Raw genomic sequence first — 18,393 nt, forward strand, 5'->3', positions numbered from 1 at the left:
GCATATCGGACAAGAGGACAATGGAACGACATTAACTGCAGGAAAAAGAAGCTCTACGTTTGCAAAAAAACAATGTAATGATAACAAGAGTTCAAATCAAGAAGAAAAATCCAACAATGAAGAAGTAATAAAGAAAGACATAGTTGGACAAGACCTCAGTGTAAATCATACATGTATGTCTGAGCTATATGTATGTCTCATGTAGAACCGTCGAGGTATGTCTCAAGTGACATCAGAGACTTTAATTTCAAGTTCCAGATTTGTGGCGTCATTTGTACTAATTCATAATTGTTTTCTTTTTTTAAGTACACTATCGTGTTGCTCAAGTAGAAGGTGTTGTACATTTTCTGCCAACTTGAAGACAGATAGCACGGACCACAGACGGGTCTAACCTTTGTAGTACACAGCAAGTACTGATTGTGTTTATTGTATCAAGTTTAACAGTTTTAAATGTCAAATATAGGCCTACATGCCAGTAAATAGAGAGATCACAGCAAATTCAGTTTTAAATGGACACATTTTGAGAACACGTTCTTGCGAATGGACACTTTTTTTCTACCATAACTTTCATGATGATACCATTTTTTTTGTATCTCAGCGGCGCAGAGACATTGTGGAATAAAATGACGATATCTTGTAGAAAATAAGTCGATTCGAAATCCTTGCTAAAAGAACAAAAATGCTATCAGTGTCTATAAAACACCTTGTACATTGGTTTCTTCAAGTAAAGGACTTACTGAAGCAAGAAATGCAACCTGTCATATGATGCAAGTTATATGCACTGATGAAGAAGGCCAGTTGAATACCCCTTTGTATGATTCCTTGTGGAACTGCAATAGAGGCACAGTAAGATTTTTTATGTGCAGATAGCAACGTTGAAATTACCGGTATGACTTTGCCACTGTGTGGAAATTTGTGAAGATGCAACATAATGTTTGTGTTTTAACATATGTGGAGTTTTTAATCAAAGAAAGTGGTTGTTCCAATGCTTTTATTTATACATTTGCTTTAGTTTTGTCGTATGGACAGGAATGATACCGTCAAAGACTGGGTCTTTTCACCATCAACTAATTGACTTCGCCATCCTCTTACATTGCTAATGTCTGGTGTAGTGTAGTGTATGAAAGACTTAAAGGATGGTCAAGTAAAAAAAAATTAGCAGGTTTACAAACAACGATACACTGTAAGAAACAGCATGCATATTTAGCTCAAAAGCAAAAATAAAGAAGAAAATTTGAGTGAATACCGCAATCAAATCAAACTCGTCTGCAAGAGGCGATGATGTAACAACAATTGATTGTATTTCTCCGATTTGATGTATAGTGGGTTGCTTATTGACAAAACATCAAGAGGAAAATGTTGTTCCAATGATAATTTTCTTGCTGTTATTTTGCTGTATGGAAAGAAATGATGTTGTAGTTGTCTTTTTACTCTCAACTGACTTGATTATGTCATATATTGGTAACATTCCCTTCTGGTGTTTTAGTCAGGGGGAGGGGCTTATAAAATGTGATATTAAAAAATAGCAAGTTTACGAAAAGCGATACATTTATTGGACGAAACCGGGAGTAGTTGAGCATGCATATCTAATGCATCAGCTCACAAACCAGAATATGTTTAGAAGACGATGTTTAATATTTAGTCAGAGGTTGCCTTGTAAAATGGTAATGCAAAAAAATATGTAGCAGGTTTACAAAACGGGATACATTTGAAGAAACAGTCGTAGGCGAGCATACATATTTATTTATTTATTATTTTTTTTCATGTTTTTTTTGGTACCAAATTTTTATTTTTATTTTTTATTATTCATTTTTCATCCAACAACATAAACAATACAGTCAGTAATTCAGTAACATAAATGTCATATACAAATTGTCGTCAGTAATAACTTGTCATATAGAAACAGTGTCATATAAAGCAAAACTTTCTCCGTCCAGTAACAAGTGTCATTTACAAAAGAAAACTTTATCCATTCAATAACATAATTTCAATCAAAACATAGATAATAGTGTCATTTGAAAAACTGAAACACAACTGAAAATAACTTATTGTAAACATAAAGTCCCCCATTTCCCCCTGTGCTTTTCCAGTTTTCCCCTTCTTGCTGCAATCAAATATTCTGCTTGTTGAAAAAAGTTAACATATTTGGTAAAGGAATTTAAACTTAAATGACCAGCCTTTCTCCTTTTGTATATATAGGTTTTGGCTAACAGGATTATAACATTACATATAACAGGGACTCCCTGAGATAAATTTCCAAATATGATATTAAATGCATTTAAGTTTAAAAGTTGACCTGTTTTCTCATAAAACCAAGATTTAATGTCATCCCAAAATTTTATCAACTGCGGGCAATCCCAGAAGACATGAATGTAAGTTTCTTCCTCTAGATGACAGAAGGAGCATAAAGGGTTGTCTACTAGTTTCCAAATATATAATAATCGATTAGTAGGCAAAAATTTATGGAGAAGTCTATATTGGAAATATCTAGTCACAGGGTCTATAGTACTATATATCAAAGAAGTATACACTATTTTCCAGGGTATAGGGGAATCAAAGAGGTACAGCCATGCCATTTGTACATTGTGTGGACAATCAATTAGCTTTTCAGATAAGAGAAAAACTCATACATATCCCTATTGATCTTAATTCTAGTCAACCATTTACTATTATGTTGTTCTGGTCTACATACATAGTTACAGAAGTTTCCTACTAGTTTGAATTTCCAGCTTTTTGGTATTGCAGTGACCAATTGCATGTAGGTAAAGTTATTACATACTTGACCATATTTGTAACAAAACTCATCATATGACATTATTCTACCATCATTGTTTAGAATATCATTTAAAAAAATCACATGTCTATTTAGAAAGGCAGCATATAATATAGGTTTTCCTTCAACAAGAATATTTGCATTCATCCATAAGATTTGTTGCTTGATCTCATCAGAAGTAGTGGGGGGTTTATATTGATACTTATACCATGCATTCAAGATCTCTAATAGAAAAGGATTTATATTCAAACCATGTGCTGATTGGAGTTGGTAAAAGGGAAATAGAGTAGTTCCTAGGGAAGGGTGTGTATGTAGTGGCCAAGCTGCAAACCAGTGAGGATTAAGATATAACTTTGGTACCCAGGATGATTTAATGGAAAGAGCATAAGCATACAGATTAATAAGTCTTAAACCACCATTGACAACAGAGTTATAAATCGTTTTTCTTCTAACTCTCTCAGGACCTCCACCCCAGATAAAGGTAAAAATCTTTTTCTCATACTGTACAAAAAATGACTTATCTGGCATTTGGAGGGTCTGGAAGAGATAGGTAAATTGAGGAACACATAAAGTATTAACAATAGTTATTTTTCCATATAATGATAAATTTTTCCCTTTCCATGGGTACAAAAGTTTATCTAATTTGTCCAAACGTGGGCTAAAGTTAACATCAACTATGTTGGACAAATCCACAGGTACATGAATTCCTAAAATCTCCACACCTCCATCTATCCACTGAACAGGGAGATTTGTGGGTAATTCAAAGTTACTATGTTTTAAGGTTCCTATTCTCAAGATCTTACATTTTTCGAAATTTAATGTAAGACCTGAAATACTAGAGAAACTATCAAGGTCTTTTACAAGAGCATTAAAGGACGACAGATTTGGACTAAAGGGGAAGTTAGTATCATCTGCATATTGTGAAATTTTTATTTTTATTATACATATTTATTACATCAGCAAGAATAATCAAGAAAACCTGAAAAACTGCAGTCAAATCAAACTCAATGTTTAGTGTTAAGTCAGTGGAGGTGCTCGTAGGCTTACTAAAATGGCACTGTAAAAAAGCAGCCTAACAAAACGCGATACATTAGAAGATACAAACCTAGGTCAGCATACATATTTACTACATCAGCTCACAAGCAAGAGAAATTTAAAAAAAACTGAGTAAAAACTGCAATCCAATCAAACTCGTCTGCAATAGATGATAATGTAACAGTATTTGTTTGCATTTTTATGTGTATGGAGTTATTTATTAACAAAACATCAAGAGAACAGTGTTTTTCCGATGCTTGGCCGTGTAATTTCAATGTATACACTCATATAGACATGATACTGTAACTGTCTTTTTATGGTAAGGGAGGTGTAGTAGGCCTTATAAAATGGTAATGTAGAAGATAGCAGGTTTACAGAAAGCGATGCATTGGACTAACCAGAGCGTGGGCGAGCATACATATTCAATATATCAGCTCAAAAGCCAAAATGATCAAGAAAATCTTAGTTAAACTGCAATCAAATCAAACTCGTCTCAAATAGATGGTGATATAACAATGATTTTTTGTAACAGGATTGTTTATGAACAAAACATCAAGAGGGCAATGTTGTTCCAATGATTATATTGCACGTGTGTTTTTTGTGTGCTGTTATTTTGCTGTGTGGAAAAAAAATGACGCTGTAACTGTCTTGTATGCCTTAAAAATGTTTTAGAAAATAGTAGATTTACAGAAAGTAATGCATTGGACGAGACAGACATATTCCATACATCAGTTCACAAGCCGAAATAATCAAGAAAACCTGAGTAAAAACGGTAAACAAATTAAAACGTGAAGAACACAAGCAATGATGATGTAACAGTGTTTTTGCTTTTTATGTATCTGGAGTTGTTTACTAAGCAAATATTGAGACGACAGTGATGCTCAAATGATTTTATGTGTACTTTTGCTTTATTGTTGCTGTATGAAAAGATATATGGAATTGTTTATAAAGAAAATATCAAGACAACATGCTCCAAAGATGTGTCCTTTGTTTTCTTGTTGCTGTGTGAAAAAAATTGATACAGTTACCATGCTGTGTTTTCATTCTCAAATGATTGACTCTGTGTTGGTTACAATTTCTTATAGTGCTATGATCATGAGGGTTCTACATGTGATTTTATTACGAAGAATTGTGACTCAAAAGATAGCAGATTTACAAACGTCGATTCATCGGAAGAAACAAGCCTTTACAAGTCAGCATGTGAATCTACTACATCAGCTCACAAGGGGAAATAATTAAGAAATTTTGAGTTTTTGGCCAAAAAATGAAGAAAAAAGTTGAAGATTTTTTCAGAAGACGAAGGAGACAAAACATAACAAAAAAAACAATATATTTCAATTCATACCTACCTGTTGTATGGATTGAAATATAGATACATTTAATCTGTTTCACTCCCAAACATATGTTATGAAGTTATAATTATGGGCGAGCATACATATTCAATATATCAGCTCAAAGCCAAAATGATCAAGAAAATCTTAGTTAAACTGCAATCAAATCAAACTCGTCTCAAATAGATGGTGATATAACAATGATTTTTTGTAACAGGATTGTTTATGAACAAAACATCAAGAGGGCAATGTTGTTCCAATGATTATATTGCACGTGTGTTTTTTGTGTGCTGTTATTTTGCTGTGTGGAAAAAAAATGACGCTGTAACTGTCTTGTATGCCTTAAAAATGTTTTAGAAAATAGTAGATTTACAGAAAGTAATGCATTGGACGAGACAGACATATTCCATACATCAGTTCACAAGCCGAAATAATCAAGAAAACCTGAGTAAAAACGGTAAACAAATTAAAACGTGAAGAACACAAGCAATGATGATGTAACAGTGTTTTTGCTTTTTATGTATCTGGAGTTGTTTACTAAGCAAATATTGAGACGACAGTGATGCTCAAATGATTTTATGTGTACTTTTGCTTTATTGTTGCTGTATGAAAAGATATATGGAATTGTTTATAAAGAAAATATCAAGACAACATGCTCCAAAGATGTGTCCTTTGTTTTCTTGTTGCTGTGTGAAAAAAATTGATACAGTTACCATGCTGTGTTTTCATTCTCAAATGATTGACTCTGTGTTGGTTACAATTTCTTATAGTGCTATGATCATGAGGGTTCTACATGTGATTTTATTACGAAGAATTGTGACTCAAAAGATAGCAGATTTACAAACGTCGATTCATCGGAAGAAACAAGCCTTTACAAGTCAGCATGTGAATCTACTACATCAGCTCACAAGGGGAAATAATTAAGAAATTTTGAGTTTTTGGCCAAAAAATGAAGAAAAAAGTTGAAGATTTTTTCAGAAGACGAAGGAGACAAAACATAACAAAAAAAACAATATATTTCAATTCATACCTACCTGTTGTATGGATTGAAATATAGATACATTTAATCTGTTTCACTCCCAAACATATGTTATGAAGTTATAATTATGAAGGGAGATACAAAAAGAACAACTTACAAATACATACATACAAGCTAGCGTGAGTACGATAATCTAGCGTGTCGGTTCGGCTTCTTCCTACTTCTTTGTGATGATATTTCTGTAGTCGTTTCCTTGTGTCGTCATCACCTGACCTAGCGGTCGTGTCTAATGTTATCTACCAGCAAGCCACACCCCCGTGATACATTACTGTCCAAGCAGAGGTTGTGGGGGAAATTGTGACCTTCTTATCATATACCGCGTTTTTTGTCCGCACTCAGTTGTTGGGGAGGGCGGACAAAAAACGGGGCATATATATGATAAAAAGGTCGCAATTTTTCCAAGCAACTTCTGCTTGGAGAAGAGTGACACGCCACGCCTGTCAGACAGCGCGCGCGGCTTTGTTCGTAGCCATGCTCTGTCAAATCTGACGCCCTAAGGTCGCTGAATTTCCAATTAACTTGGGCATCGAGTTAACCTCTCATTTTCTGCTCCATTAGACGCGCAAGGACTATCTGTACTCAGTAATGCTGACGTGTGTGTGGCGGGGGGGGGGGGGGCTATTCGTTGATAAAAAGCTTAGAACTGTTCAAGTTTTCTTGTTGACTACAAACGGGCATGCATGTAGAGTTCGAACAGTCTGTGGCGAAGGCGATCAGGCATGAATAAAGCAAAAAAGACATAAATGTGTGGACCAAAATGTCCAATTGTTTGCCAAATTGAGGTCATCTGTGGATAAATATAGAACAGTATCATTATTACGTCACAAGGAAACAAATTTCAATCTCCGTCGGACAGAGCGTGCCGTGTGCAAAATTGAAGGTTACTGACTGTAGCAGATTGTCCCAGAAAAAATCACTTTTGATCAGCACAACACAAAATGACAGATTAAAAACATAAATCTAGCTCTTTACCCTTACGATATTGACAATGGAATCACGCTTCGATACGTTTTACTACTATTTTTATATCATAGCTAAAGCGTTTTGACAACGATATTGAGCGTAGGAACATCCTCTGCAGACCATTGGTATGTCAATATATCACGAAGTACCGCGACATATCTGGCCTTAGTGTGCATTTGTCTGGTTTTGTGCACTTACATTAATATGTGTATAGTGTCAGATGGGAATAAAACTGATGCTGTCTGCGTTATACTGGGGAGAATAATATAGATTTACAGTAACCCCCAGACCTGAGACTATCTACTATAAAATGTCCAACTAGCACGTCTCCATCATTTTCTTACATCTAAACTTTTAAAACACAGCTTACAAGAAAAGTCGCGAAAAGTTTCAGGGGTTTTCCCGTGCTCAAGCATATTCATTGAGAACACTGCCGCCGTGATGTCATGTTTCCTTGACTTAGAAAATACCCTTTAAATTAATAGTTTCCTTAAGAAGAGAATATAAGCCACATAATAGTTTCCTTGTGAAGAGAATATAGGACACTTAATCGTTTCCTTGTGAAGAGAATATAAGACACTTAATCGTTTCCTTGTGAAGAGAATATAAACACACGCTGACATCTCAGATCTCAGTCTACTCCGGTCCTCAAACGTCGCTGCTGTATGTGTGTGTGTATGTGTGGTCATACTGAGTCCTCGTTAAAAGGCATGCAATTTTGAATTATTCTACTTCCATAACCATTTTTAAACAAATCATTCACGCGCCATGCATGCCCAACCTTGCCCACGGGCTCTATACCATAATGACAACAATGAGGCATTTTGAGAACAGGAATGACCCATAATCAAGCAAGTGTTTTCCGAAACCTTAAGCTTTATTTATTAACTCAACATACCTCGCCTGTCTGAAGCAATATGTCCATGCCCTTCTAGAGTAGATGCTTTGTAGCAACTTGGAGCGACTTCAAGCGCTTAGTGGTGACGCGGCTTGCAGACAAAAGGCCGCAAAGCTGTCAGTGTTACAGACCGTTTTATGGTGCACGAAATCATCACAAACCAACAACGAAAATACCGGCAAGTACATCAAGCTGTGAAAAGCCTGCATGCAAACGCCAAACTTCGCCTTCGCTGTGACCGGGTACGTTCTAGATCTGTAGCCGCCGCCATTTTATGTAATGCCGACTTTGATACTGTGTCCCGTCCCGTACAACACCAGTCCAACCAGTCGGAACACCAATCCTGTACATGTCAACTTCTTGGAAGATACCACACCACGAGCAGCGGGGGCCATCCTTTTGTTGTACGTTTTATTTGTCCCTCAAAATGTGCCTGTGAATTGCCGCATGGAACACGAAATACTCACCGTGTTTTACATTAAAACATTTATTTCCGCAAAATATCATGTGCAACATATAAACATTTGTGTAGATCACTGACAAGTTATGAACCTCCCGGGTTCCCGCGGTTTTAGTTGCCCGTTTTGAATGGGGGTGGGGACACAGGTGTAGTTCTATATTTGAGGTTATCAAAATGGCTTTCTAGACGTTAAGCGGCTCTTTTTTAGGATTTAGACACCCCCTAAAATGTAAATCTTACACGGGGAGGTCTCTTGTTGTTCAAAACCGCCAAGCCCACCATTTCATTTGTTGCTGAACACGCCCTTTTGGTTAGTCCCCAAAATGACGTAGCTCTGAACATAAGAGTAGAACCACGCTCCTTCACAGCGTCGTAATAAATTGACTTGTTCCACTGAATAGGCGAGTGCGAGTCTTTTATGCAATTCACTTTTTGGCCGCATGAGGGCTACTATAGCGGTTTGTTCGCAAAGACAGCCCTGGGACAGAGAGCGTATTTTTGGTGCGCGAAGCATGCTGGGAGGACGGTAGTATCCTGGGGACGTGAATGTATGTGCGGAGAAGGCCAAACTCGCTACCGTAGCAAACTCCCTTCCGTGACATAACTCCCCTCTCGGCAATCTAGAAGGGTAATCTAACACCCTCGCAGCCCCACCAAATTAGGTACATTTTAAAGTTCCCTTTGATATAACGTATCACCATTGTGGCAACATTTTACCCCCGAAATAGTAAACTTTCGTCTTGTTTTCGCCTCGGTAACTGTAGAAAATATTAGCTAACTAGTGTACAGTCACACGTTGTATAGAGACGCACACAAGAGTCACACAACTTACGATTTGCTAAGGTAATTGAGACAAACACAAAACAAAACAAAATGACAGCCGTGGATTCCATATAGTTTTATTTTGTGTATTGGTTGAGCCCACGATCTAAACCTATGGCTTCTTCGCGGCGCGGAGAAGGCCAAACTCGCTACCGTAGCAAACTCCCTTCCGTGACATAACTCCCCTCTCGGCAATCTAGAAGGGTAATCTAACACCCTCGCAGCCCCACCAAATTAGGTACATTTTAAAGTTCCCTTTGATATAACGTATCACCATTGTGGCAACATTTTACCCCCGAAATAGTAAACTTTCGTCTTGTTTTCGCCTCGGTAACTGTAGAAAATATTAGCTAACTAGTGTACAGTCACACGTTGTATAGAGACGCACACAAGAGTCACACAACTTACGATTTGCTAAGGTAATTGAGACAAACACAAAACAAAACAAAATGACAGCCGTGGATTCCATATAGTTTTATTTTGTGTATTGGTTGAGCCCACGATCTAAACCTATGGCTTCTTCGCGGCGCTGGGTACGAGCGTGCCCTGACACAACGTTGCGACCACTCTAACTGGAATGGTCTGATTAGTAGTTGTAAGTTGAGTGTAACATGTGCAAATGTAATAATAGATAGCAGACTTAACCGATGCATCGTTCAAAAATATGTATCCTCGTATACAGCTAAATATCATTGGCTTCTGGCCAAGGTGAAACGTTGCGAAATATTGCGAAATGTTGCGAGATATTGTGACATGTTGCTAAATATTCCCCCAAGAAAATTTCGGGACTTTCCGGGGCTACTTTACATTATAAGAGACAATGGGACCGGCTCAACGTCATCCGTCTGTCTTCTTACATCACAAAGAGACAAGCACCGCCTTCTCATGAATATTCACAATTATGAGCTACCTGGCTGAACATGAATAGGAGGGGAGTTTGACGATTGTAAAACAGACTGATTTTACCGAGAAATCACTCCCTTTTTAATTGATAAATTATCAAAAAGAGTACAAATAACAAGGCCTGTCGCCCCAATCCCCAGTCTGGCGAGCTTCGGCTGACAGAAAGATTCACCCGTACCACGCTCCCGACAAACATTCTGAGCGCGCGGTGTCTTCACCTACGACATGAAGTAAGTTATAGTCTTCTTTTTGATGTTTTCCATCAATACTTCCCACGATATGTTGCTGTTGGTGTAGTTATATTTCTTCTTTTCATTCCTTTCATGAAAAGGTAGATGGTTACCACAATTTCCCCAGGACTTTACTCTTTATTTGTTACTGTGGAATTTTATGCTAACTCGGTGATACGACCTCGTCCAAAGTTTTTCAAAAATGTTTCTGATCAGCTAATAGATTGTGCTTTTTGTTTCTTTCTGTCATGAAATGGCGTTTAGCTCTAAGATTTTGGCCTCTTTCCCTTGGTTGTTTTCTCGGTTGAATTTCTATGTACCGAGAAGATTTATGATCTAAAGTTGCCAACTTAAATGACCTTGGTTTGCAAAAGAATTGCACTTTGGCGACATGCAACGTAATAAACACCGCTCGTTCTCTTGACTCTTTCTTTTAATTCTTTACAACAGATTTTCTAGCGACTTTGTCAGATCATAGCGGTGAAACACTGTAATTCAACAGATGTATTGACTTTTTTTATCGGGGATGAGTGATGAACTGTTCAAATAGGACATCGTCTCCGATGCAAGTGGGCACGGTAGTGGGGTTGTCCATCCCCCCCCCCCCCGGCATGCTGATATTTTAAGTCGGAGTCACAAAGCTGGAAAATAGCTCTTCCGACGAGTCTGCATTTCGACAGTAATACGGCCAGAATCCTGTCGATCACAGCGTGGTTTCAGGGGATCGACCGATGTTTGCTCGTCACCGAGCCCCGTCCGATGTGGTAGGGTCGATTTTTAGGCGATAAATAAACTCTGGCGATTTTAATATTTCTTCACCTTCTGGTGATCAACAAAACAAAGACGGTCGAACTGTGTGACGCCCCGGGCCCTTCAACTGAAGAACATTCCAGACGACATGGTTTCCTCCAATGTTCAGTCGCTTCTTCGGCAGTGACATTCCAACTGCCTGTTACTCAGTTGGCAAGTTTAAAACACACGGAAACGGGAAAATATGGCCAGTAACGGGCTGTACGCGTGAGACGTGACCTGACCCCGCGACTGTAGCATGTTCACCAGGTCTAGCGTGTGTAATGTGGGAGGTGCCGACTGGTGTTAACTATCAAGTATTTAAAACGACGCGCTGAAAATCGCTTTGGGGTTCATCTTAAAATCAATTAAGCTTGTGCATACATCCTCAAAGAATATCAAGAGTTTGCCGGTCAGATATGCTTAAGGTTTTTTGTCGTGTCTCCTCCCTTTTTTCTGAAGTCAGATATGACTGACAATGTCAGGCTGTTTAGGTGAAAGTAACTGGATGATTGGTTGTAACTACAGCTGTGCTGTGAATAGACCATGATAATTATGACGTCACAATGGAGACGAGTTTTTGCCGACCCCCAGACTGCCGCGGGCTCGTGCATGCGCAGAGCATCGAGCTTTCTTGTCTTCCCTCAAGTCTAGTGTAACAATGCCAGAGTGCTGAGGCGAAAGTAATTACAAAAGTGGACATGCTCTAAATATATACGTGATGCTAGCTTTTGAATAAAATGGGACATGTTATTTATTACAGCCCATGTCATTGATGTAGATGTTTGAGATGTAAAGATTGTTGAAGACAATATATAGGCATATTGCTTTTGGCCTCATCAAAATTGTTTCTTCCCGGCTTCGACTACAAACCTTGGTCCACCAAGGCAATTCCTGTTTCCATGTCACCAAGTTGAACGCTGACAGAGTTTCTTTCTGATTCCCCAGGTTCCAAGTCTGCCTCGTCCTGCTGGTGACGTCTGTCCTGGTACTGCAGTCCAGCGCGTTCCGCATTCGTCCATTCCGTAAGTACTGTCCAAGTCCCGGAATTTGCTGACGGACGGAAAATACCGACAAATTCTTAGTCCCAGGGGACTTGACGTCAACTTTTTCTAGCACCAGCTGTAAAGTCTAGAATGGGTGCACGCCATGGGAAACGTCTTTAGTGCGAAATTAAAATTTTGTCAATTTGTAGAGTTTGAATTGTCTTTATTTAAAGTTTTAACCGTGGCCAAATATTGCAAACTACTGTTATTAAGGGCTGGTCTGGCCTTGGCCTCGATGGAGTGTTCCTAATAACTAGCCCGTTAGTAGAGCTGCTGATGCTATGGCCGTAATTGTAAACCAAAGGAACGACACAGTAGTCGTGTTACGCAATGTTACGATGCCCTAGCCCGAGTACAGAAGTCTTTCCATTGTCCGAAAAAGCATCCGTCTAATTATATACATTTTTTCTCTTTTATTTTTATTCTGTCATATTTATCCAGGGTGGCCCTGCTCAGTGGTTACCACTGCTTTTCAGAGGGGCCTCTTAAGCGACTAGGTACTGCTCTACACCACCCACCCATTCCACTACCTACCGACGCAGCTGTAGAGCTCCCTACACCAACGGCGAGAGATGCACCTACCGCTGCCGGCCTGGGTACACCATAGCGTCCGGTAGCACCGTGAGGACCTGTACTAATGGGGTCTGGACCGGAGCCATGCTGGTCTGTAGGCCAGGTAAGGAACTTCTGTATCTGTATGACGTTATAACCGCCCTTCATCGTAACACAACAGCTTCGCAGGCACGCGGCACGGGAGCAGCTCGTTACAATACATGGATTTGACGACCATTACATATTGCATGATAACAAGGCCGAGTCTCGGAATTTGTTGAATAACCAGGAAGCGCTCATGATAGGATACAATTCGGTTTTTATCTTGGGATAGCAACATGCATACTGTGAAAAAGAAACGGCTCCTTTTCTTCTTATATAACCACATACAAACTAGAGCTTTTCTGTTTAGACATAAACAAGAGCCCAATCATCAATCGAATCGTTTTCTTTCTATCAATGATAGCACCCACGCTCGTACCCAGCGCCGCGAAGAAGCCATAGGTTTAGATCGTGGGCTCAACCAATACACAAAATAAAACTATATGGAATCCACGGCTGTCATTTTGTTTTGTTTTGTGTTTGTCTCAATTACCTTAGCAAATCGTAAGTTGTGTGACTCTTGTGTGCGTCTCTATACAACGTGTGACTGTACACTAGTTAGCTAATATTTTCTACAGTTACCGAGGCGAAAACAAGACGAAAGTTTACTATTTCGGGGGTAAAATGTTGCCACAATGGTGATACGTTATATCAAAGGGAACTTTAAAATGTACCTAATTTGGTGGGGCTGCGAGGGTGTTAGATTACCCTTCTAGATTGCCGAGAGGGGAGTTATGTCACGGAAGGGAGTTTGCTACGGTAGCATACATTCACGTCCCCAGGATACTACCGTCCTCCCAGCATGCTTCGCGCACCAAAAATACGCTCTCTGTCCCAGGGCTGTCTTTGCGAACAAACCGCTATAGTAGCCCTCATGCGGCCAAAAAGTGAATTGCATAAAAGACTCGCACTCGCCTATTCAGTGGAACAAGTCAATTTATTACGACGCTGTGAAGGAGCGTGGATAGCACCGGGATGCTCGACACCGCCGACCGTGGCCTACACCTACCGTCGCGGCTGTTACTCTCCCTACACCAGCGGTGAGAGGTGCACCTACCGCTGCCGCCGCGGTTACACCCAAGTCTCGGGCAGTACCGTGAGGACCTGTACTAATGGGGTCTGGACTGGGACCAATCTGGTGTGTAGGAGAGGTAAGAAACTTGGGGACCTATCTTTGGATGATACATTGATGAAATTTTTTTGTAAGCGCCCTAGCGTGGAAATTTTGTTCCAGCGTTTGCGTGACCGTAGGTCCAGACACCAACTAGTCGTGGTCTAGACTGGGTCCAACCTGGTGTGTGCGAGAGTTACAAATTTCACCTGCAATTGCCAAAAGAGTGGAGAGTTCGCCTTGCATTGTGTAAGTCATGAGTTCGAATTCCGGCCGAGCTGATAAAGCGTTGTAAACCATTGCTTTCTTCTTTATTTCAGGATGTGTGAATCCGCCAACGGTAGCAGATACTACCAGGTTCGGCTGTAGCCCATATTACACCACTGGTGAGAACTGCTACTACAAGTGCACCAACAGGAACGAGTACTGCAAGGAGGTGTCCGGGGACTACATTAGGAGGTGCCTGTCCAACGGCCACTGGTCGGGCACAAATCTGGTGTGCGACTGTGTCGGTGAGTGTTTACGTCTGCCTTCCAAATTCATAACACTCCCGTTTTGTTCTCTCTTACGTCAAGTTGTTACATCTTGCATCAAAATCTAATTATGACATCAAGAATCACTCAAATCCAATTTTGGTCGCTGTATGGTCGCTCAGCGATCTCCATCTAGTAAAAAGAAGGCCTGATGACCTGTGAATGCGCCAGTGTCATAGGGAATGATATAATATCCAAGCGACATGTAGCTAGAATAGGATGGATTTCAGGCCCAATACATCGCCTATCTTGTTTTGGTAGTTGTCGGGAGCAACTTAAAGTCATGGAAAGGTTCTGAATGTGTGAAAGGTATTAAAGCTCTTGATCTCTAATACCTCCAGATAAAATTGGATGCTGCCGCCCGGACATCGTGTTCGTGCTGGACTACTCGGGAAGTATCCCGGACTCGGAGTTCGTGAAGGTTAAGAACTTCGTTGCGGCGCTGGTCAATCGGCTTCAGGTCGGTGTCTTGGACGCCCAAATCGGCGTGATCAGATACAGCAGCTCCGTCATCCATGAGTTCCACTTGAATACTCACGACAAGTAAGTTAATTCATATTCATATGAGTGTAATTTGTAAACTGTTGCTGATGTGTGTGTGTGTGTGTGTGTGTGTGTGTGTGAGTGTGTGTGTGTGTGTGTGTGTGTTTGTGTGTGTGTGTGTGTGTGTGTGTGTGTATATGTGTGTGTGTGTGTGTGTGTGTGTGTGTGATGGTAGCCATTACCTAGACCACGCTTTGTGTGCGTCGCAACATTCTTCGTCGAGTGTAGCTGCCCTGACACTCGAGAGTACTAGGGATGATATTGTCTGAAGCATAACCATTAACAATTTGCTACTTGTATCACCCATCATATACAGAAAGAATGTACTGTGATGACTGTCGCTTTTGTGAAAGATTATAACTTTCTCTCATTGTCTCCTCAGCAAAGCAGACGTCCTGGCTGACGTAAGCGCCATGCCGACAGCCACTAGCGGTGGTACCAACACAGGTGCAGCTCTCACCTACGTGGCTAACACCATGCTGTTGCCAGGCAACGGCAACCGACCTGACGCTCCCGATGTGGTGATCGTCCTGACCGACGGCTACTCGTATCCTCCAAATGTGGCCGGGCCGGCGTCGGTTCTGCACGGGATGGGCGTCCAGACGTTCGCCATCGGCGTCGGGGGTTGCGCCAACAGCGCCCAGCTTGCCCAGATCGCCAGCTGCCCGGACTACATCTACCGGCTGCCCGACTTCAGCGCTTTGAAGAGCATCACGGCAAGCATGCACGACCAGATCTGCTGCCACAACCAGACTTGTACGTTTACGTTTGATCTCCTTTAATATAAAGACATTCAAGCCAGTAAAGTTTCAATATATTGAAGGCAGTTCTCTTATCTAATGCTATGGGACCTTTATCTTTACATGTACATCTGACCTTTTTCACGAAATCTCGTCCACAGTCACCTGCCCGGCAAACTACGAGCGCGTCGAAGCGGGCGGGGACACAAAGTGCCTGCGGTTCTTCTCTACCTCTACCAGAAAGGACCGTAGAAACTACCAGGCGGCTAGCCAGGCCTGCAGGGCTGATGGCGCCCGATTGGTGGTCATCAAGTCAGCCGCACTCAACACATTCATCGTCAACCGCATTCAAACCACATACGGCGCCGGTACAACCGTGAATGCCGAAACCTGGATCGGTCTGGATGATCTGACTGCTCCTTCTGTGAGTTTAAACTGTCTTTATGCTTACTGTCTATATTTTTTTCCATTGGTTTTACATATACTTACATTATTTAGAATGTGTGAATGGTATCGTTTTTCAGTTTGGTTCAAACGTCAACAACATCAGTCAGTTAAGTTTTGAAAAGGCAATGTGCGACCCTTTAAATGTTAGAAACCAGCTGTTCTGTTACTATCTATTAGCTTATTTACTGGACATTAGCCTCCTTGATCAATTGACGTATGGGACCAGTATGGAACAACTAAAGGCCAACCAACGTACATGGAAAGACCCAATGGTTTCAGCTCATGTTGATAGCGAATATTTGAATATTTCGACAGGGACAGTACCGTTGGAGTGACGGAAGCGTGCTGGGCGGTGGTGACTTCAATGACTGGTCTCCCGGCCAACCGGACTCAGGCGGAGAGAAATGTGTCGAGATCCGCTCATATTTCAGTTACAAATGGAACAACCACTACTGCACAGTGCTCAAGAACTTCATCTGCGAGAAAGGTACGTTTCAGTAACTGCAACTGGCAATATGATGATACATTGTGCAGCTATTGTGTACTACAAATTATTCGGCTCAATTTTTGTTGCTTCTTTACTCAATAAACGCTAGTTACTGTAGTTATTATGTAGGGAATTGCAAGAATCAACCAGAAGTAAAAGGACATCGTTCCCATTTCCAAAACAATTTTTCAGACGACATTCTAATACTATTGATGCAATCTTTTGCCACAGTTCCGGCATCGCCAGCGTGTTGCCCGAAGAAGCGTATTCCCCTACTCCCGGGTGACGTGTTTGCCCAAGCCGACGCCCAGGCTGCGAGACTGTCCCCGCCCGTACCTCCCGCTCAATGCCGTGCACCAGCTGACGAAGAGGAGGGAGAAACTAGGGGGTAGACTGCATGGGTATCACAATTTGTTCGCTCTCTAACAGCTGTGTGCTACTTTTGTTTGATAGGATGATTACCGAAAGAGCTTCAGATGCATTTTTTTAAAAATTCTGCATGCTCATGCTTATATATACCTATGTAGAAAACAAACGTTAAATCTAGTGTATGAACTTGAGGATTAAATATAAGATTGCACAGAAGGATAATGATGGCGATGGTGATGAGAATATTGATGCAGATGGACAATAGTATACATATCATGGCTTCTTATAGTGATTGAGCAACAGTAATAGAAGAGTCTCCCATGTATTGCATGGATAGAAAAGTAACCGGTATTTCTTTGTCATTTTCTTTGCATCACTAGAATCTAAGCTTCATCCGTAATGTTATTTTTACAAATATCATTAGAAATGGTTTAATTGAAATAGTGGCTTTACAGACATGTTATAGTAGAAATATTTTAGAAACAATATAAAGATCTGCAGTTAATTACAATGTCACAGATGCGAATTTCAGGCATAATGTTTCTGTCTATCACTCTGTTTCTGTCTGCGCTCAGTACACAACTTATAGATGATTCTACGGTGACTTCAATTAGCATTGTAATGTACGGAGGTGACTATGGAATAAAGTTGACCATTTACTTAATATCATATCATGACTTTAATAGTTTTCATCGCGATATTGGATTACCTTGTACACATGCTTTAATGTGTTCAATTTCAGAATTCTTAGACAGATTGTTGAGCAACTTGTTATGCATAATTTCAGTTTGTGGTTCATTTAACATCAAGAGAGGTATATGTGTGGGCATGTTGATTTCTCTCTCTTTACTTTAATAAATTGTTTTGCGGGGCATCGATGCGCTGTCTGTGGATCTTTTAATTCAATTAATATTAATGTTTACTGGTGATAAATGATTCACAATTTTCAAAATTGTGTGTATCAACTTGCGTGCTTATAATTGAATGATTCTATACAGGGTACAAATACAAACATTTTGGAACCTATCAATAGCTCAACTAGACATAAAATCCCAACAAGACATAAAAGCACCATTTATGACATCTGGTTGCTGTATACAACATAATTGCCAGGGGTCGCTTGTACACATTCATATCCTCCACACAACGAATAACATGATTAAACACGAGTTAGAAGAATCCCTAAATATTTGTAAATGAAAACGAATCATCATCACATG

At 40.2% G+C, this 18,393-nt stretch overlaps 1 protein-coding gene across 1 annotated transcript; it reads left to right on the plus strand.

Annotated features, from left to right (window-relative positions):
- Positions 1 to 10,250: 10,250 nt before the first annotated feature.
- Positions 10,251 to 17,524, plus strand: LOC136439503 (uncharacterized). The gene is made up of 10 exons (XM_066434920.1): positions 10,251 to 10,454; positions 12,192 to 12,268; positions 12,780 to 12,965; positions 13,912 to 14,094; positions 14,375 to 14,566; positions 14,929 to 15,130; positions 15,513 to 15,886; positions 16,032 to 16,294; positions 16,633 to 16,804; positions 17,036 to 17,524. Exons 1-10 carry the CDS (start codon positions 10,450 to 10,452, stop codon positions 17,194 to 17,196), a joined length of 1,815 nt encoding a protein of 604 aa, XP_066291017.1. The 5' UTR covers positions 10,251 to 10,449; the 3' UTR covers positions 17,197 to 17,524.
- The last annotated feature ends 869 nt before the right edge of the window (positions 17,525 to 18,393 follow it).

This window comes from Branchiostoma lanceolatum, chromosome 8 (assembly GCF_035083965.1).
Source record: "Branchiostoma lanceolatum isolate klBraLanc5 chromosome 8, klBraLanc5.hap2, whole genome shotgun sequence".
In the NCBI taxonomy this organism is placed as follows: domain Eukaryota; kingdom Metazoa; phylum Chordata; class Leptocardii; order Amphioxiformes; family Branchiostomatidae; genus Branchiostoma; species Branchiostoma lanceolatum.